The 22,133-nt window shown below is 40.6% G+C and overlaps 2 protein-coding genes across 2 annotated transcripts; one reads left to right on the forward strand and one right to left on the reverse strand.

The window, feature by feature from the left end:
* Positions 1 to 1,228: 1,228 nt before the first annotated feature.
* On the forward strand, positions 1,229 to 17,936 carry LOC124119649 (probable arginine--tRNA ligase, mitochondrial). Its single transcript, XM_046482244.2, has 18 exons — positions 1,229 to 1,388; positions 1,878 to 1,975; positions 2,811 to 2,901; positions 5,147 to 5,227; positions 5,754 to 5,854; positions 6,398 to 6,537; positions 7,947 to 8,023; positions 8,293 to 8,392; positions 9,078 to 9,151; positions 10,146 to 10,249; positions 11,354 to 11,467; positions 13,573 to 13,633; positions 14,346 to 14,550; positions 14,851 to 15,028; positions 15,490 to 15,585; positions 16,296 to 16,370; positions 17,285 to 17,348; positions 17,796 to 17,936. Exons 1-18 carry the CDS (start codon positions 1,353 to 1,355, stop codon positions 17,880 to 17,882), a joined length of 1,782 nt encoding a protein of 593 aa, XP_046338200.2. The 5' UTR covers positions 1,229 to 1,352; the 3' UTR covers positions 17,883 to 17,936.
* A 475-nt stretch (positions 17,937 to 18,411) lies between these two features.
* On the reverse strand, positions 18,412 to 21,434 carry LOC124119650 (small nuclear ribonucleoprotein Sm D1-like). Its single transcript, XM_046482245.2, has 4 exons — positions 21,284 to 21,434; positions 20,647 to 20,723; positions 19,632 to 19,829; positions 18,412 to 18,719 (listed from the first exon to the last, which is right to left on the reverse strand). Exons 1-4 carry the CDS (start codon positions 21,295 to 21,297, stop codon positions 18,631 to 18,633), a joined length of 378 nt encoding a protein of 125 aa, XP_046338201.1. The 5' UTR covers positions 21,298 to 21,434; the 3' UTR covers positions 18,412 to 18,630.
* Between the last annotated feature and the right edge of the window lie 699 nt (positions 21,435 to 22,133).

Below are 22,133 nucleotides of genomic sequence, written 5' to 3' on the forward strand. Positions count from 1 at the left end.
CCCAGTCGTCTGAGGCGCCGCAATTCGCTGTGCAGAGTTGTGTCCCTTGGGCACTTGATAAACCTATGATCCGGTGTTCGTCTCCGAGTGTCACCCGATTATGTTTCGAGGTTTGTCAGCTCCATAACTAAAGCACCTTAGTGGTAAACGTCTGAGACTTGCAGGGCGGTGGGGTGGCCTAGTGGTAAAAGCGTTCGCTCGTCCTGCCGAAGACCCGGGTTCGATTCCCCGCATGTGTACAATGTGTGAAGCCAATTCCTGGTGTCCCCCGCCGTGATATTGCTGGAATAATGCTAAAAGCAGCGCAAAACCATACTCACTCACTCACTCACTCTGAGACCGGCATCAATTCGGGCTTCCGCCCACATTAAGCTAACATGCCGTTATATATGCTTTTATGTCCTTGTATTCGGCAAAGCAGCCATAGGCTTTAATTGAATCGGAACGGATACGTATCTAAACACTGACTTCAAAACAATACGCTTCAAACCATTGACTTTAACATATAGTACACTTCAAAGCCAGTGACTTCAAAATACTACGATATCCGTGCTCGTCGGTTTCACCGAAGTGGTAAACGTCGGAGACCTGAATCACTTCGGGCTTTCCTCCCACATTAAGCTGACACGCCGTGATATAACCGGAATACTGTTGAAAGCGGCGTTAAACCCAACTCAGATTTAAATCGGTGAAGGACTATCGGATGCTATGATTTGGTGCCTATATCAAGTCTAGATCTCAACATTTGTTTTTGTTGTGAGGCTTTAGGTCATTGCAAGAAACTTGTTTTTTAATGACGTCACTTGGTTGGGACTGCCAATATGTCAATAACACGACCTTATATATATGCGACACTTTCCTCTTTTTCATTTTCTGAAAAGGGCGCATGAGTTTTGACACTTCATATTTTGCGTTGCGGTGACTTCCTCCGTGGTATAGTGATATAGAGCGAGTGTACGGAAAGCGGAAGCTCGGGGGTTCGATGCCCGACCGCGTAGAACCAAAAGACATTAAGAGATGGTATTTGTTGTTACCCTGCCAGATGGTCGGCTCGGAGATAGTAAATACTGTGTCTGGGTGGTATTCATGTTAAACTGCGACATAGTATCTCAGTGTGCATGCCTTGTCGCTATGTAAATGCAATAAAATAATCTTAAACGCGACGTTGAACCCAATTTCACCACACCTTGTGTTGCGGTATGCAAATGCGTGTTGTTATTACGAGTTATCTCCCTTTGCCAATATGTCAGCTTCCATGATTCTCAATGTGACATTTCATACACCAACGTGATTCGGTGAAACCAGTGTCTGTCCACTGTGACGAGCTATATGTTAATGTTGAAAAACCAAATATGGCAGCGTATTACCGGAACTATGTAATTAAAAGGGTACGTGAACATGATAATTACATAGTTTTCCAATCCACCAAAGTGGCAAAGCGTCGATCATTCGCCTACCAAGCCGGTCGAACCCAACAATTGACAACAACAGACTCTCTGATCGGGTTTATACTTATAGCATGTCATCGTAAGCCCACAACGTTGGACGATGCTCGTGTTTTGTCAGTCTAATCCAGATTCGATTATTTAATGACCGCCGTGATCTACTGTTGACCGCGGCGTAAAACAGCATTCGGTTATTCACAAACTCTGTCTGTATATATACGTCTTTGGTCTGACAGTGACACAAGCCAATGGGGTCAAGGTTAAGGACAACTTGATGCAGAGGCAGATGGAGGAAATGTTGCGAAAACACAAATACAAGTTATAAGTATGACTTCAAATTAAAAAAGCCATTAAGTAATATTGTCAGCATGGGTGTTTTTAGTAATTATTGTTATGAAAGTGTCTAACACATTGATCATGTCTTCATATCAGATTGTCCAGACCCTCAACAAGAAAGGCGCCGGACCAGCTGACCTGCAGAGAGACGTCCGTCAAATCATCAAGCTCTCTCAAGCTACCAAGAAATATCGGTATCGAGCTAGTCTACATGGTCTAAGAAAAGTTATATATAAATGTTGAGATATGTGATCAGAGCCCTCTTCTACAAAGTTGACATGTCGAGACAACGAAAACTTTAACCACTAGGCAGCATCACTGCCATGTGCTAGGCTGGAGATAAACCTGTTAATCTACTTGTTTAGTTTGCCTTCTTAAGCCTTTATTTTATTCCTTTGAAGTCTCACACTGAGGTTATTATGAAAATTATGAGCACACATATCAACATGAGCAATTCAAGACATACCTGTAATTTTTAACACACTAGGTTTATCTCTTTCTCAAAGACTAATCATGTAACAGTATACATATCATGAATGAAAGATGTTTCTAGACAGACGTAGGTATTAATTTTGCCAATTTATTATCACAGAGTAAATCGCTCTTTTTACTGTGCAGAAATGCTTCCCTTGGGCATGCCAGAATACTATGATTGTCGAATTTAATCTAAGATTCTCCCTGATTATGAAAAAAGTTTATGATCCACATACTACTGATGAGGTATGTAGTGGTAAGCAACTAGGAGCTGCATCACTCTTAATGATCTTACTTAACATCGGGGCTAGAATAGGTCTTCAGCCACCCATGCTTGCCGTAAAACACGACTATGCTTGTCGTAAGAGGCGAGTCAGGCTCGCTGACTTGGTTGATGCATGTCATCAATCCCAATTGCGTGGATCGATGTTCATGTTGTCAATCACTGGAATGTCTGGTCCAGATTTGATTATTTACAGACCGCCATCATATAGCTGGAATATTGCTGAGTGCGACGTTAAACAACAAACAAACAAATATACCATCGTTGTACAGGTGTACTGATCACCAGCTGCAGGTGTCAGTGGGGGCAGGTGACGGAGGGAGGCAGCTTGATGTGGCAAGTGTTGAGACAGAATTACAGCAGGTATGTCACAGCAGGCTGTGAAAGAGAATTGTGTTATTTTGTGGTTTCTACCTAAATATTTCTTTTGATTGAATATGTGCATGAATGTACAACTGATAAACAACATTACACGATGTGATTGAAGAGGAAGAGTGCATGACAATACCAACAGTACTTTAGACATGTAATGGTAGCTAAGGACGAACGTCCTCGGAATACCACTACTGATACCTTGTCATCCTTCCATGAAGTAGATTCGGTTCTCTTGGACACAACACCAGTAGAGTCAGGCATCCCCCCTTTCATCGACAGACAATTTAGATAATGTCGACTCTTCGGACACACTCAGAATGGTTGTTCTCCATCCCATTCTTCTTAGCATCCATCTTGAATCCAGATGAGCATGAAGACATCTCCTTATGCCTGAAGGCTTCGGTCAAGCTACAACATTCCCAGAATTAGTACCAATTGGGCTTAAAAAATAAAAGAATTGGTTCTCAGGCAATGGTTTTGGAAAATATAGTGCGGGTGGGTGGTGCCTTTTATTTTATTTTGGGGGGGGGTTGTGCAAACTAGTATGTAACCAAATAAACAGTTGTGTAACCAAACAAACAGCCTTGTACAATCAACCTGGGAAAGGACCTCCCACTATAATATTGGACTGGCGTTTGACTTATTTTAGGATTTTTGTTGTTTTTTTCTAAAAATGGAAATAATAACAAAACGTGCGGCAAACTTTATGATGATGTGGGCGGTGCCTGAGAAACAAGACTATTATTTTTTTTAGCCTTGGAGGGTACATAGACTTCAACTTTGAAGTCACCACGAGGCACGGCTGTTTCGCCGGTGTCCCAAACCATTACCTGCTAACATCTGCCTTGAGCATGTTGTCTCAGTATTTGTTTGAATACCCTTGTCTGGGTGTTGTCAGTCATTTCCTCTACTCGTCTCAGCATGCTTTTTGCACTCTGGGTGTGTTTGATAGTTTTGGTGAAGTGTTAAAGGAGATGCCATTAGAATATCAGGAGGGTCAACACTTTGACAGAAAAACTCGCAACTCGCAAAACTTGAAAATTTATATACTTAATCTATGTCACACGCTATATGCCCACCCAGCCATCCCCGAGTAACAGTTACACCAGTCTATCTGCACTAAGAAAGAGCAGGGTATCTCAGGTGACCAGGTCGCACAGGGTCAGATCGTACAGCAGTGCATGACCCGGTGTCTAGGTGATGACCATGGTGATGAATGGGATGTGTTAGGGTGATTTGCTTTTTTAAACTGGAAACTTTGTTCTAAGCCTTTTTCACACCAGGATCTTAGAAGAAGGAAGAAAAGATTGAATAAGTAAATAAATATACAATTTATTAATAATAATAGTACATTCTGTCAAAATGTCTTGACCCTGCTGACATGAGGAAACGGGCAGTTCCAATGTGACGTATTATGACCACCCAATCTCACTAAAATCAGATCTAAGCTCTCTCTGCCCCTAGACAAAGATCTGAGGACATCCCATTACGTCAGAACGACCTTCCGCGAACTTTGACCGACCACTGAAAAGAAGAACAAGAAGTCGACATCAGCCAATTAGAAAGCAGCTTTCTCGAGCTTTACGGCACTCGTTTCAACCTTGCGACTTCCATTTCAGACTACGCTTGAAAAATATGTTGACACTGTTCTCGATTAAAATTCTGAAAACTGAACAAAAGAACAACCCGGAATGTCTAATATGTGGTTACGATTGTATGGCAGTGCTTCCAAAGTACTGTGCAACATCTCCTCCGTTCAAATGTTTATCCTACGGAAGCGAGAGACAGATGATAATTTTGACAGTAACTGTTGTTTGGAATACCCCGTTTTAACGTTTTCGAGGTTGCATGTTTAGAAAACACATTCCGAGTGTCGCTTTCATGATCTGGTAAGCGACGCTTTGATTGGTCAGATGAAAGGTCGTTCTGACAAGACCCGTAATGGGATGTCCTCAGATCTTTGTTTAGCGATAGCAAGAACTAAGATCTGATTTTAATGAGATTGTATGACCACCTGCAATGTTCTTTTATGAATGCAGCCACTGGTCTTTTAGCGGGATTTGATGACTATTTTTAAAGTAATTATCTGAGCATATTTTCATCAAACTTATGTGAATAAAATTTTGCCTGAACAAATAAGAAAATATATAGCTCAGACTTGAGTAGACATCATTATAAATAAATCAGTTTTTGCTGGGGATTGCCCAAGATTGTGTCTATGTTTTTATTACAGGATGCACACACAGACATCGAAGCAGTGACAGCAGACAAGAGAAACCTATACATCAAGATCAAGAATCACAAGTTTAACCAGGTAAAACACCCTCTCTTGAAACACCGAGAGTGGAAATGCATCTGTCCCGATTGAATATCACTCATCACAATCACCTGATTTTGTTTCCTCATACAGGCTTTGCATATTTTTTCTTCCTATATTTTATGGGGCAGTGGGGTAGCCAAGTGGTTAAAGCGTTCACTTGTCACGCTGAGGGCCCTGGTTCGATTCCCCACAAGGGTACAATGTGTGAAGCTCATTTCTGATGTCCCCCACCGTGATATTGCTGGAATATTAATAAAGCCTTACATTTTGTTGGGGTTTTTTTTGCTTTGTTTATGAATAAAATAAACATTAAAAAAAATAGAAAAAAAATAAAAATCAGAATGATTAGGTTTATTCATACCTACAGTGAACTTGCCTTGACAGTCAGCATCGTTTTGATAGCGGAGGGGGGATAGCAATTGTTGATACTATGTTGTAGGCAGTAAAATATCTGAGAGGGAATGTTGATATTTTGGACCCCTCTCTTTTCAAAATGCTGGATCCACCCTTGATGTTTCAGCACATCCTCAGGACAATTCAGCATCAGAAAGAGCTGTATGGTTATAAATCTGAAGATGATCTCAGCACCGTCACGGGACAGCAAATGGTTGTAGAGTACAGGTGAGTCTCTTTGTAGCACACAAGTCATCACACTATAAGATGATCACAGGTTTTTGTTGTTTTTTTCAACGTTTTTTGTGTATTTTGCCTATTCTTTTACATATTGATTTAATAATTGGGTCAGTGGGATAGCCCAGTGGTTAAAGTGTTTGCTCTTCCAACATGAGACTCCCAGGTTTGATTCTCCACATGGTTGCAGTGAGTAAAGCTATTGTTCTTCCCTTTTGATTTCAAAGTGGTCAGACCCGTGAAGATCCAGGGTTGAATAGGTCTTCAGCAACCCAGGCTGTAAAAAGCGACTATGCTTGTCGTATGAGGCGACTAACGGTATCAGGTGGTCAGGCTCGCTGACTTGGTTGATGCATGTCATCTTTCCCAATTGCAAGGATCGATACTCATGATATTAATCACCGGATTGTCTTGTCCAGACTCGATTATTTACAGAATGCCGTCATATAGCTGGAATATTGCTGAGTGCGGCGTTAGACAACAAACCAACCAACCAAATCAAAGTGGTCAAGTTTGATTTTTGCTTACTTTCAGTTCACCAAACATAGCAAAGCCTTTCCACACTGGACATCTGCGGTCAACCATTATAGGAAACTTTGTCTCCAATCTGTTTGAAGCTGTAGGTCACAGGGTCACTCGGCTCAACTACCTCGGTGACTGGGGAACTCAGTTTGGTAACTATGACAACCAATAGTGGGACAAGGAATAGTATTTTCAGAGCATTCGTGACCAACTCGTGTTATTCCCGGACAAGCCGAATAGCGACTCGTACCCCTCTCATGGCCATTTTTGTGACCGGGTTCCGTCTTAGCGCAAACGGGCATACCTAAAACAATTATCAACTCGTTGCGTAATGGTTCACATACTATTTCCCCATGTATTATATTTATTTCAGATGCATTTTAAAGCACATTGGCACATGCGGAATTATACAGTATGATTGAACATATTTAACTGTGTCTTGGGTATATTATTACATGCAAGACATATGTAAAATCAAAAATTATTCCTGAGGGATTCTTTGACGAAGAACTTGAAATCACACGCATTCTGATTGGTTTGTCATATTTCCGCACATTACATTCATCGATAGGGGGACGAGTCTTCTTGCAGGTTACGGAAAGGAGCGATAGGTGACGAATGTTTTCAGAGATGTATACAGTCAAATGTCTACAAGTAGAAAACAGATGAAAAGAAAAATAGTTAAGTAGACATTTTGTTTATTTATTTATCATTTTTAAACCCCTAATGTTGTATACACTGTTGACTGTTAGACAGCAAACAGAATACAGTTTACCTTCATAACATACAATTAATTGTTATTTTTTCAGCCACATACCCTCGATTAAGTACATGGTTTCCATAAGTAAATTGCAAGGGATTCCACAGCATTTGATTGGCTAACCAAGCAAACTTTGGTGTGTTTATGTTTCAAAAATCTAAAAAGAGTTTGGCCACACACTCCACACTACTGTTTTGGGATTATCTGATAAAAGAATGGGCAGAGCAGGTTTTGCATTATTGCTCTGAACAGTATCATTGATTTTGTTTTTACATTCATACCTCCATAAACGGAAATAATTTTGAAGTCAATTCTTTAGGCCAGGCGTTTAATATTTTTCATATTACGGACCCGCCGACTCTAATTTTTGAGAAAATGTAAATTAGATTTCCATTTTTTTCCCACCGATAGCCATGTAGTCAGTTATTATTATTTGTTACCATCACCTTTTAATAAAAAACATATGAATTTACCATTGTAAACTAGTAAAGAGATACATAATCGATCTTTGTTGATCTCAAAGTCAAACATGAATAGCCTCCCATGACAATGCATTGTCCATGTTGTAAGTGGTAGAATTTTTATTGTTACAAGGGGCTTTATCGTCACAAATGGCAGTCTTTTGAGCACAGAATATGTTCATAAAGTATGCCAGAGGCATTCTGCATTAAAAAAAATGCATCTGGCTTTTTTCTTTTTTTTTCCCTCCTCCAACCCTGGACTTTGGGCTGAAAAATCCGTAATCCTAAAAATAAAAAAAGCCTGGCCTAATAGATGTCTCTGCTTATTTTGTCCTGACAGGCCTATTGTTGACTGGTTACCATAGATACGGAGATGCACACAAGTTGTCTGTAGACCCCTTGCTCCATCTGTTTGAGGTGAGGGTTTCTGTTTAATACATGTAGTGTTAATTCCAGTAGGTGAAGACCAGTGACAGTCATTGTCAAAGAGGGGAGGGGTAGCCCAGTTGTTAAAGCGTTCGATTCCCCACATGGGAACATTGTTTAAAGCCCATTTCTGTTGTCCCCCGCCATGATAATTATATTGCTGGAATATTGCTAAAAGCAGCGTTAAACCTCGCACACAAACGAGCAAGTGAACGATATGATATGGAGTATTGGAGCAAGCCTCTGTATGTTTACCGCAGGTATACGTCAAGATAAATCATGATGTTCAAGCAGAGAAAGCCAAGGGGGAGAGACACACATATGAAGAAGCCCTGGCAACGTTCTCTCGTCTAGAGACAGGTAATGTACCTCTCCACATGTTCCCCACATCTGGGGATGCAGTTTCCCGGTCCCAGTACATCTTGCATTGACGCCAATTGTTACAATTTGGGCAGAATAATTACAGTATTTTGAACCCAGTTCCACAAATAAGAGTAGACCACACATTATTTCTTTTCGATTCAAGGGCCTGCACCCCCTACTGAAAAGAAGCCGGGAAAAAATTTAAACATAAAGATGTTTATTTATATTACATCCTGACAGTAATATACACATGTAGACTCTCAATCAAAATTTTCACATATAAATTCCATGTCTTCATCAGTGATTCACGGGGCCAGCTGCAGTTTTTACTCAATGAATGAATGAATGAATGAATGAATGAATGAATGAATGAATGAATGAATGAATGAATGAATGAATGAATGAATGAATGAATGAATGAATGAATGAATGAATGACCTTACGTGAAATATACTACTAAAAAAGTTAAAGTTCACCTGATTTTTTTCAAATGACAATACCTAATCTGCCATCACACCAGGGAACTGAGCATGACATTTGAGTGCAGACTGTTCCAAAGACAGGGGTAATAATACTTTAGTGCCATGAGCATCAGTCTCATCAGAATCAGATGTAAGTGCTCTTGTAGGTTAATAAGATAGTGATGGGAATTACTCATGTGCACATCTATGCTGTGTTACAGGTGATGCTGATGTCGTGAACATGTGGAAAGAGTTTCGACAAGTCAGTCTGGCAGAATACAACAAGATATATCAGGTCATTACTCTGTTTAGTTATACCAGTATTAAGATTCTTGCAATAATTGATTAATCTGTACCATGTGACAAAACAATAAGTTTTTATGTAGACCCCGAAATCATGTGACTGACACTGACTTTGAATATTGACTCATCACGTGATCAGTGTTGACCTGTCACGTGATGAATATTGACTCATCTGCTGGAATACGAGAAGGCCACCTCAGGGGTCAGGTTCTTGGGTCCTTGTTTTCAATTATTGACATCGACAAGAGCAATCTCATTAAAATCAGATCTAAGTTCTCGCTGCAACAAAAAAGATCTGAGGGCATCCCATTACAGGTCACGTCAGAACGACCTTTCGCGAACTTTGACCAACCACTGAAACGACTAGCAAGAAGTCGACATCAGCCAATTAGAAAACAGCTTTCTCGAGCTTTACGGTACTCGTTTCAACCTGGCAACTTCCATTTTGTCTACGCTTGAAAAATATGTAGACACAGTTCTCGATTAAAATTTTGAAAACTGAGCAAACGAACATTCCGGAATGTCTAATATATGGTTGAGATTGTATGGCAGTGCTTCCCACGTACTGTGCAACGCCTCCTCCGTTCACATGTTTATCCCACGGGAGCGAGAGATAGAATGCCCCATTTAAACGTTTTCGAGATTGCATGATTAGAAAACACATTCCGACTGTCACTTTCATAATCTGGTAAGCGACGCTTTGATTGTTCGAATGAAAGGTCGTTCTGACGTGACCCATAATGGGATGTCCTCAGACCTTTTTTTAGCGACAGCGAGAACAAAGATCTAATTTCAATGAGATTGCGACAAGCGTAATTTTTGTATATTGATACCATGTTTAGAACCTGTAGGGATTATAGTTAAAATAGGTCCCCAGCAACCTATGCTGTAGTTTATGACCAGTCCCTTAGGTTAGAAAACACAGATCACCTGGAATGTGGATTGTTTGGACCATGACCCCGATAACTCTCTGTTGACCTTGACAGAGGCTCGGGATACGGTTCAGTGAAACCCACACTGAGTCCATGTATGACGAGGCGACCAAGACCCTGATGAAGCATCTCACTCAAGCTAACATATTACACACAGAGTAAGTACAAGATGTATGTCTACACTGAGCATCAATAAGATGCCCATCCTCAATAATACAGTATGTCATATCTCATTCTGTGCTAACCTCTCGTTTAGGAGAAGCATTTTTATTGTTTTTTTATTTCAATTTCTTGAACGAGAGACATTTTGTGCAAAGTTTGTGTAAGAACAATGGAGGTGGTGATGACTGCCACTTCTGAAATGAAAGGGAGAGTGGATCCAGGTATTTATGATGATAGAATGGAGATAGGAAACACTGGATAATTGAGGATGTATCCTGCCAAGACCTGATTTTTTTATTCACAAGGAGAGTTAAGGTCTAGAATTACATACCTAATTTATTCATACGTTTGTACCGTCAATATTTTGCAGGTCATGTCCATATGCACCTTCCTGAGGGAGTTAACTGACTGTAAAAGACCAGTTCCCACCCTTGCTGAACCCCTGTTCGATTGTAGCGCCACCAGTGGCTATTATGAGTTACATCCCTTCTATATCCTTCCTATTAACCAATCAGATTCCACCTCTCATATCATTTGCATTTGCTTCAAACAAAATGGCGTCTCCCAGTCAAAACGATCTGATTGATAAACAAATTCTATATTGTAATAAAACGGATCTTACTTTGTGAAGTGCATCAAATGATGTGATCACCTTGATTAAAAAGATTAGGAAAATATCTGCTGATGCCGAGTTGGTGGTACACATGCTATGCAAATCCTGCAATTGACCGAAATCTGCACGGCAGTTTACGAACCTGATGTCTAGTCTGTCTGTCTACTATGCATATATTCATTAGTCCAGCCAATATAAAACTCCATAATTCCAGCCTAGTTTGGCAAGGTTGGGAACTGGACTTTAATAGTCAGTTAACTCCCTTGCCTCAGGAAGATGGTACACATACTGCAATCTCTGTCCCTACATAATGCAGCCAGATGATGTATCATTAAACATACTTGAATTGTCCTTCCACAATAATATTACAGAAGAGAGAAGCAATCAGTTTTGCCTTTGTATCCATCCTTTAGCCAAACTTTGTGTAAGTTTCAATAAATATCAAATGTTGTGTGTTCTTAAAGTAATCAACCGGTTACTATTTCAGTGATGCTGGAGTTGGTTATGTGGAAATTGCCAAGAGGAAGAACGAGGAGAAGACCGAGGAGATGGAGAAGGTGAAACTAGTCAAGAGTGATGGCACCAGTCTGTATCTGTCCCGGTAATTGAGTTCATTCAACTTACCAATGTCATTGAAGTCAGATCTTAGTTCTCGCTACTGCTAATAAATGGTCTGAGGATATCCCATTACAGGTCATGTCAGAACGACCTTTCAACTAACAAGAAGCATCGCTTACCAGATCAGGACAGTGACCGTCAGAATGAGTCTTCTAATCATGCAACATCGAAAAGGTTAACATGGGAACGACAGTTAAGTGCTATACAACAGATTCCATCCAAATCTTTGTCTATCTGCTGCTTCAATAGGATAAACACTTGAAACGGAAGATACTTTGCTTAGCCCATGGGAAGTACTGCCATACAATGTCTGCCATCTACATGACCTGTAACGGGATGTCCTCAGATCTAACGGGATCGGCTGGTTGGTTGATGCTTGTCATTGTATCCCAATTGTGCGGGTCGATGCTCATGACATCAGTCACTGGATTGTCTGGTCCAGAATTGATTATTTACAGACAGCTGTCACACAAACAAATGAACCATATCAAAGTGTAAGCACTGCTTCCGACCTGACTCCCACACTAAGCTGACCCACTGTTTAATATATAACTAAATTTTATTAATTAATGTGGCATTGAGCTGAACTCACTCAGCTAACCATACACAAAAATTGTTTCTACTTTTTAGGTTTTGAACTCCAAGTCTGACTTCCAAATCAAATCAGTCTTCCATACCTGACACTGTCTCTCTGATATCAGCCGTGTTCTCATCTGTCCGTCATCAGTTATCATATCATCTGTCCGTCATCAGTTGTCATATCATCTGTCCGTCATCAGTTGTCATATCATCTGTACGTCATCAGTCATCATATCATCTGTCCGTCATTAGTTGTCATATCATCTGTCCGTCATCAGTTATCATATTATCTGTCCGTCATCAGTTATCACATCATCTGTCCGTCATCAGTTATCATATCATCAGTCCGTCATCAGTTGTCATATCATCTGTCCGTCATCAGTTGTCATATCATCTGTCCGTATCAGTTATCACATCATCTGTCTGTCATAGGTTGTCATATCATCTGTCCGTTATCAGTTATCATATCATCTGTCCGTCAACAGTTATCATATCATCTGTCCGTCATCAGTTATCACATCATCTGTCCGTCATCAGTTATCATATCATCTGTCCATCATCAGTTATCATATCATCTGTCCGTCATCAGTTGTCATATCATCTGTCCGTCATCAGTTGTCATATCATCTGTCCGTCATCAGTTATCAGATCATCTGTCCGTCATCAGTTATCATATCATCTGTCCGACATCAGTTGTCATATTATCTGTCTGACATCAGTTATCATATCATCTGTCCGTCATCAGTTATCATATCATCTGTCCGTCATCAGTTATCATATCATCTGTCCGACATCAGTTATCATATCATCTGTCCGACATCAGTTATCAGATCATCTGTCCGTCATCAGTTATCATATCATCTGTCCGACATCAGTTGTCATATTATCTGTCCGTCATCAGTTATCATATCATCTGTCCGTCATCAGTTATCATATCATCTGTCCGTCATCAGTTGTCATATCGTCCCTCTGACATTAGTTATCATATCATCTGTCCATCATCAGTTGTCATATCATCTGTCCGTCATCAGTTATCATATCATCTGTCCGTCATCAGTTATCATATCATCTGTCTGACATCAGTTATCATATCATCTGTCTGACATCAGTTGTCATATCATCTGTCTGTCATCAGTTATCATATCATCTGTCCGACATCAGTTGTCATATCATCTGTCCGTTATCAGTTATCAGATCATCTGTCCGTCATCAGTTATCATATCATCTGTCCGTCATCAGTTATCACATCATCTGTCCGTCATCAGTTATCACATCATCTGTCCGTCATCAGTTATCATATCATCTGTCCGTCATCAGTTATCATATCATCTGTCCGACATCAGTTGTCTGATGTCAACTATGATGGCTCGCATATTTTCACTTTTTGAGTTTTAAACTTCAAGCCTTTTATCCAAACCTAAGGCAAACTATCTGATTCAGCTGTGATATCAGCTGTGATATCGTCTGTGATATCGTCTGTCTGATGTATCTATGATTCCATCTGTACAGGGATATAGCTGCGGCCGTCGACCGAGTCAACAAGTACAGATTTGACAGGATGCACTATGTGGTAAGCACTCCCAACACTATAGGAAGGTTCAAGATGCATTTTTTCTACATGCTATAACAAATGTTATATTTGGGATGACATTTTCTTAGTAAAGTACAAATTCCTGTACATTTTGGGGGTTGTGGGCCATCCGGGATTCGAACCCACACTCACAGAGTGGGGCACCTACTCGCCAGTGATCTAAGCCTTGATGGCTTAGTGGGTCAGATCGCTGATGATGTATGCTGGTCATTTGGTCCTGGATGGCAAGTACTAGAAGTACTAGAATCTGTGCTTTACTGAGAAAGTGTAATCCCAAATATATCATATGTTACATATGGGTTAGAACAGGTCTTCAGCAACCAATGCTTGTCATAAGAGGCGGCTAACGGGATCAGGTGGTCAGGCCTGCTGACTTGGTGGATGCATGTCATTGTATCCCAATTGCGTACATCGATGCTTATGTGTATTCATCCGATCTCATTAAAATCAGATCTTAGTTCTCACTACTGCTAATGTTCAGGCTGTCTAAGGCATCGCAGTTTACTGTGCAGAGTTGCATCCCTTGGCTGTACAAGGATCTGATGTGATCAAATGAGAAAATACACTACCAAAACTTGGAAGAAATTGGTCTATATCAAAGTACATCCCATACGGATGGGAACCCAGCATTATAAATTTAAACATATTTTTTTATATTAATATTAATAGTCACCTGGAACACGATTTGCAGGTGGACCACAGCCAGAGAAACCACTTCCTGCAGCTCCAGAGCGTCCTTGACCTTCTGGGTCACCAATGGAGCCAACAGTCTCACTTCCACATCCCGTTTGGTCGTGTGGAAGGGATGAGTACTCGTCGTGGGGAGGTCGTGTTTCTGCGTGACCTCTTGGATGAGGCCCAGGGCCGGATGAGGCAAACGCTGATTGAGAAAGACAGTAGGTCCTACATAGGGTGTTCTATGTACATATAAGCCATAGGTGTCCAGGATGTCTTAGGCATAGCAGTTTATTGTGCAGAGTTGCATCCCTTGGCTGTACAAGGATCTGATGTGATCAAAGGAGAAAATACACTACCCAAATTTTGATAGGAATATTTCCATTATTAATGGTACACCAAAACTTGGAAGTAATTGGTCTATATTAAAGTTGTCTTTTTAAATGAAAAAGAGGCGTAACAATCGTCACTTCTAATTTCTTCATAGTTTCACCACTATCTCTTACACTTGTGTGTTCCAGCAACTCGGGCGGACATTGACGTGGAGGGGGTTGCGGATGCTTTGGGGATCTCCTCCATCATCGTCCAGGACCTGAAGGAGAGACGGACCAGCAACTACAAGTTCAGCTGGGAGCGCATGCTCAACTTTAAGTCAGACTCCGGCGTCTTTCTACAGTATTGTCATGCCAGACTCTGCAGGTCTGTGAACCATGGACCCTGGCTATACATGGCTTTGAAGGGCGGCAGGGTAGTCTAGTGGTTGAAGTGTTTGTAAACCGAGGTCCCTACTTTGTCTGAAATGAGCTGACTATTGCTTTGTTGTAAGAGGCGAATAATGTGATTGGATGGTCAGGCTCGATGACTTGGTTGATGATGGATGTCATCGTATCCCAATTGTGTGGATCAATGCTCATGAAGTCAATCACTTGACTGTCTGGTCCAGACTCAATTATTACAGATCGCCATCATATAGTTGGAATATTGTTGAGTGCGGCGTTAACCAACCAACAAACAAACTTCCGATTGACCAGAATCGAGAACTTTCCAAGTTTGTGGTAGATAGTAACATTCATGTTTTATGCAATGTAAACCACAGCTTTAGTACTTATCTAAGTTTGATCAGATTGAAGTATCCACCATTGTTTCAATTTGTGCCTCAGCATACAGAGATCCTTCAGTGACGAAGATGCTGATGTTGGTGATGGCCAACAACTGAGAGAAGACACCGCCGGTCGACTCATCCTGCATCTAGCCAGGTCAGTAACTGGTAGTCCAACCTACGACAGATGACAACGGCTGAAGGTACTGGCTGAACAGCTCTGGGTTCAAATAATTTCAGCTTTTTGCAGAGTACTCTTCTTGTGTATCTTCCTAAGGCAAGGAAGTTAACTGACTATACACGTCCATTAGTCAGTTACCTCCCTTGCCTCGTGAAGCTGCTTCTTCTGTTGGAAGTCAAAAATCTTTTCTCTTTGTTTTTTTAGCTGAAACCTATTTTATTCCCATAAAAGGCTTTGGACCACGTCATCACAACTCAGAGATCAGGCCTCCCATATATTTACCTGTATGCTTATTTTTAATAAATACATTAAGAGACAGAAAACAAAAAGGGAGGAATAGAGAAACTTAGCATTGCTCCTCATTCAGAATTGTCTTTCCTGTCATTTCTGTTGGACACTTATGTCCCTCCCTCACATATGAATGTAATGGGCCAATATGCTGTGTGCTAGTGGGGAGGCACGGGTGGCCCAGTCGTCTAAGGCGCTGCAATTCGCTGTGCAGAGTTACGTCCCTTGGGCATGCCAGAAACCTATGATGTTGGTTTGGCATGATCATGTGGTTGAGCCTATCTCAGCCTGGGCAATGGTGTTTTTCATTTACTACTGTCTATGCCAATTCTAAGGTTAGGGTATTTCTGTGAACAAGGCATTTATTTGTTCCTACAATTGTTTTCTGTGTGTTTCAGTTATCCTGATGTCGTACAAGAATCACTCCGAAGTCTTGAGCCGTACCACATTGTCCATTATCTCTTCAGATTAGGGTACGTAGTGAAACTGAATATTATTTATGAATATTATGCTTTCATTTTTCTCATAGAATTGGAGCCAAGTAATCTTGGGTTGTGCAGAGTTACATCCCTTTGTCATGCCAGGAATCACATGACAGGAATTCTGTTTGAATCACAGAATTGCCCTGATTATATTCCAATGTTTTTCAGCATCTTTCCAATATTCAAGACTGCCTCCGTGGTCTAGTGGTAGAGCACTCGCCCAGAGAGCGGAAGGTCCGGGTTTCGATCCCCGACCGTGTCATACCAAAAGACATTAAAAGATGGTACTTGTCGTTACCCTGTCTGGCGCACGGCATTTAGGGGCTAAAACAAGGACTGGTCGGCTCGGAGTCAGTATACTGTGTCTGAGTGTGGTATTCATGTTAAGCTGCAGCATGGTATCTCAGTGAGCTAGCACTATAAATCAGCATCAGTCTGGACTAGTACAAGCAGCCACACAAACACACACACATACAAGCACGTCGCTATATAAGTGCAATAATCTTGGACGCGACGTTAAACCCAATTTCACCTCACCTCCAATATTCGTTATTTCACTGAAATAGTAAACGTCTAAGACCTGTATCACTTTAGGCTTTCATCCCACATCATGCTGACATGCAGTGATAAAAGACTAAATACAAAGCAGAACTAAACTCAACTCACTCAGAACACTTTGAGAAGACATATCAAATAATATCATGGAGAATTGGCTTAAACTCATAATGGTCTGTTTGGCATTGGATAAAATGGAACTGGAATTTGTGGTGGTTACCATGGTAACTCAGTTCCTAGAAGGAATGCATCAAGGTGTATTGTAACAGTATTACATAGCCACACACCTGGACCACCGAATCTCTCTGAACCTACTAAAGGACAATCTATTTTCACTTTGCATTCTTCAGGCATATGGTCAATGCAGCGTACAAACACCTACCAGTGAAAGGTCAAGACGCTGCCACTGCACAGGTAAGAACAGCATCGCTCTTTTTCACACTCACTTGAATCTGATATGGATGCTTCTGTCATGTCCAAAGAGGGCACACAGTTTGTTGTTTATGGTTAACAGAACTTTGTTTCCCAATTAGCTTGGGCCGGCTAAAGTAGGCGAGGTGAAAGTGTTTTACTTAGCATCATTCTCATTAAAATTATATCTTAGTTCTCGCTACCGCTAAACGAAGATCTGAGGACATCCCATTACAGGTCCATCAGCATGGTTCAAGTTTCTTTGTACATTCTTATTCCCCCATCCGGAATTTGAAAGGGATTTCACCTTATATTTATATCAATATTGTGTTCTCGGATGCTCTAGCTCAGACAAAAGCCTAGGTATTTTCTACAAATGTGTAAGTATTGAAGGCGACTGATCAGTGTTAAGACCATGAAACCTAAATTATTTGTTTTGATTTACTGCAGGCCCGACTGGCCCTGTTTGACTGCAGCCGCCAGACACTCTCTAATGGCCTCACGCTCCTGGGCATCACACCACTACAGAAAATGTAACAAACCTGCTGTTGTCATTCCTGTAGTAACAAACAATAAAATCATGTACTTAGATTCTGGTGTAGTTCTTATTGAGAGGACAGTTGTAGACCATAACTCAAGGTCCTTATGTCGCACCCCGACCATGTCATGTTGCTGACAGTGTAGCCTCTTTGGTGTGTGGACAAAGTGTCGCCCACAATGGGACAGAGCATGTTAATAAATTTGGGTACAAGTGATCTCAGTACCCAACTATGCGTCCCGGAATGAGTAGGGAATATGTAGCAGGGTGTGGAGTCATCCCACAGATGACATCCTTGCCTTGTCAGCTTGCTGATGGTGATAAACCTCTGACATGTGGACAAGGCATCAGGTCCGTGGTGCTAATCCCATCCGCTTCACTTATAACATTAAAATTCTATTTTGGTAAAAAGTACAATGGTGTTCCATATTTATTCAAATAATACTGACATTGTCGTTATGAGAATCAATACTTGAACAAAACATCAGTCACCATCAATGCTGGCTTACATTATAAAAACTACATGTATTTTATACATAAAGACTTTATTTTTTTTCCTCGTACATAAAATATCAGTGATGAAAATAAAAGAAATGGTCAATGTTCATGATTGATTTATGATGTCCTTCACTGATCCATGTGAAGACGAGGTCCAGAGAGCAATACTCTCCCTCACTTCCTCCAAGTCTATATACAACACGAGTGGCTCGACAACCACATTTCAACCGGCAGATATACACAGTACACTCAACGTCTCCCTCGGGGTGGCCCTCCTCTCCCTCGTCCACGTCCACCTCGTCCTCGCCCACGACCCCGGCCACCTCGACCCATAGTAGCTGAATCAAAGAATAACAAATATTTGCAGTGAAAGACAATCTGATTAATCATTCAGTCTAGTTAGGACACAAGTAGTGATCTATTTGTTTGTTGTTTAAGGCCACACTTGGCAATATTCTCAATATATCACCGCAAACTGTAAATAGTAGAATCGGAACCACACAAACCGTTGACTGATATAATGGGGAACAGCCCAAGCCATCAAAGTATAATGACATGTTTTTGTTTGTATGTTGTTTAACACCACACTCAGCAATATTCCAGCTACATGACTGTGGCCTGTAAATAATCGAGTCTGGACCAAACAATCCAGTGACTGACATGAGCATCGATCTACGCACATGAGATATGATAATATGCATCAACCAAATCGGCGAGTCTGACAACCCGATCTCGTTAGCCATTTCTCACGACAAGAATGGGTTGCTGAACACCAATTCTAGCCTGGATCTTCACGGGTGATAAAGATGTTTGTTTGTTGTTTAACGCCACACTCAGCAATATGACGGTGGTGGATCATTAGATGTAACTTAACAAGTTGCATAGTCCTGTGTACATTGCACAGGCATGGAAGTTTCTAGGGCATATGTCCTGCCACACGCTGAAACACATATTACATGTGACGTCTCTTCAGGCAAGAGATCTTGTTGCAAAATATGCCTGTTCACATAGCAGTGAACATGTACCCGGTAGGGTGAGTGAGTTAGTTAGTGGCTGTTAACCTTCTAACGCCTCATAGGGCAGCTTTGGTTGTATGTTCCCAAGTGAGCTGAGAATGAAATTCCAATGATCACTGATCCATTGACCAGGGTCATAATGTGGATATAGCACAACATAAATACATGTATTATTATTATTATTATAAAATATTTTTGTTATCATTATCATAAGCACTGGAATGCCAAATTTACCTTTGCCGTCCCTCTTCTTGTTGATTCTGGCCTTGGGTGTGTCATCTATGAGAAGTGTGTCAAGAGGCAAACTGTCGGGGAGGATGAAGTAACGGATGTTGTTACCACGAATACTGAGAGAGTCAATCTGTACTGGGTCCTTGTTCTTCACTGTCATTTTGACAGCCTTTAAATGTGTATTCATGCTTACATCAACACCTGCAAATGAAAATATACCATATTATCATAAAATGAATTTGGAATAAAAAAATATTCTTGCTCACTTGTAGTGGTCATTTTTTGCAATAGGTGGACGATGCACAAGCTATAACATGTTCAGTGTAGAAAATTGATTGACACACAATCACCAATGTCACACATTGCAACCCTCCGATCCTTCTTACATAAAGCATGGGTATGGGGCACGTTTTGTTTCTTCATTCATTGACCCACACTGTAATATTCCAGATTCGTCAAAGCAGCCTTTAAATAATCAAGTCTCTACCAGACAAATCGTTGATTGACCATGTTAACTACAGTAAACGACGGTTACAACGAACTGAAAGGGACGACAAATATTAGTTCATTATAAACATATATACAGCATATATAAAGCACATGGTTGGGACTAAAAAAACCACTTTGTTATAACTGTCTGTTCGTTATAAACGTAGTTTACTGTATATTCATCACGTCTGCACATGTGACAGTTTGTCATTAACACGAGTCATGCACTGGAAGTTGGAATACCTCTTTATGTAAGAATATTTAACAAGTTTAAGAACCTTATATCACATTATGAATTTTTTCCCACCCCAAAAATTGACAGTAATGCTGAATCGATTTATGACAATGAATCACAGAATGGAGATATGATACTCGAGATATCTGAGGATGACATTTGCTTCCCACAGGCATTAAAATCATAGACATATCCCTGTTGGATGTACCCAACCTGGCTTCTGAGTCTTCTGGTAAGCAAGGCCAAAGTAACTTGTAAGACACCAAGAAAATGTTAATTTGATAGCACATTCACCTGTGATGGTTCCATGAACCTGTGTACCATTCTTCAGCTCGACAGTTACTGTCTCGTGACTTAGCTTCATCAAGAATCTGAAAAGGAAACATACCGTTACATTCAGTACTCAGCAGTCACAGTTGTCTCGAAACCTCAGCCAAAGCTGAACGTTATTTATTGTGTAACTGTAAAAAAAAAAGCTTTCTATGTCACATAGAAGTATATGTACTTGCTGTTGTGTTTCAGGAGTAATTATGGTAACTGCAAGTCTCCAAACAATATCCGCTGAAGATTATTTAGATTTAACTTTGCCCAGTAACTCGTTGCAGCTTTGTTGTTTAACTTGAATTGATCACAGATAACTTACGATCGCTTATCTAACACCCAATTGTTAAAACGAATGTAAATAAAATCATCCAATGGAAGTATAAAATACACACAATCACTGAGACATTTTCAATTATTTCGACATCAATTCGAACCAGTATCCGAGTAAAATTTTGAACAGCGAGGAAAACAATGTTGACATGGAGGCCGGCTTCAGTCAATCCAAAAAAACACGCAATATCTCACGTCTAATACCAAAAATGCTGCAAATAATATAATGGTTGTGCATTCCTGTATCGATATGGAATTAATTGAGGCGGTTTCTTACCTTACTAGCTTCATGATTGAATGGATTACAAAGTCACTCTAAACATTAACAATGGCGGGTAAACGACATACAGACGCTTTCTCAAGCTCCAGTCATTGCGTTGCGCGTCAAGTTGTAGGTAAGCGATTCCCCCATCTATGAAAGGAGCTTTAAATAATTTTACCTTCGCGGGAAAGAGCTACATTAGATTTTATTGTTTCTAAATGACTGCTAGAGGTGGATTTAACATTAGCCCGACAAAAAATTATGGATCTTTCTCTTGTTATAGTTGTGATTTTGTCTTATTGGGTACAGACATAAATAAACATATCACATTTCATAGATCATAATGCAAAGTCAGATGTGTGTGATTTCATTTGTCAAAAGCTTTTCTGTAACATCGTGTACGAATTGAACGTCAGTTTGGATGGGTTACGCAAAGAGTGAGTGAGTGAGTTTTACGCCGCTTTTAGCAATATTCCAGCAATATCACGGCGGGGGACACCAGGATGAGTGAGTATGGTTTTACACCGCTTTTAGCAATATTCCAGCAATATCACGTCGGGGGACACCAGAAATGGGCTTCATACATTGTACCCATGTTGGGAATCGAACCCGGGTCTTCGGCGTGACGGGCCAACGCTTTAACCACTAGGCTACCCAGTTACGCAAAGAAAAATAGTTATTTGAATATATACAGCATAATCTAGAAATATGTCAACATAATTTCATTCTCTCAACAAATTTACAAACAATATTTGGGATAAATCAAATCTTAAACATGGGTTACAGGAAGGTGAACAAAAATATAAACATGACCTCGATGCACCGAGGCGAGGTCAGCCTTCAAGCGCGGATTTATATATGACGT

Source organism: Haliotis rufescens, unplaced genomic scaffold, assembly GCF_023055435.1.
Source record: "Haliotis rufescens isolate VD_foot unplaced genomic scaffold, xgHalRufe1.0.p SCAF_17, whole genome shotgun sequence".
In the NCBI taxonomy this organism is placed as follows: Eukaryota; Metazoa; Mollusca; class Gastropoda; order Lepetellida; family Haliotidae; genus Haliotis; species Haliotis rufescens.

Bases quoted from the DNA above. Each gene is read 5' to 3' on its own strand.
- LOC124119650 (XM_046482245.2), bottom strand. The intron at 19,830-20,646 runs GTGAATGTGCTA...TTTCATTTGCAG, and splicing joins GGTTCATGGAACCATCACAG to GTGTTGATGTAAGCATGAAT. The intron at 18,720-19,631 runs GTAAATTTGGCA...TCTTTGATTCAG, and splicing joins CAAGAAGAGGGACGGCAAAG to CTACTATGGGTCGAGGTGGC.
- LOC124119649 (XM_046482244.2), top strand. From the start codon at position 1,353: ATGGCAGCGTATTACCGGAACTATGTAATTAAAAGG. The intron at 8,393-9,077 runs GTAATGTACCTC...GCTGTGTTACAG, and splicing joins GTTCTCTCGTCTAGAGACAG to GTGATGCTGATGTCGTGAAC. The intron at 14,551-14,850 runs GTAGGTCCTACA...TGTGTGTTCCAG, and splicing joins AACGCTGATTGAGAAAGACA to CAACTCGGGCGGACATTGAC.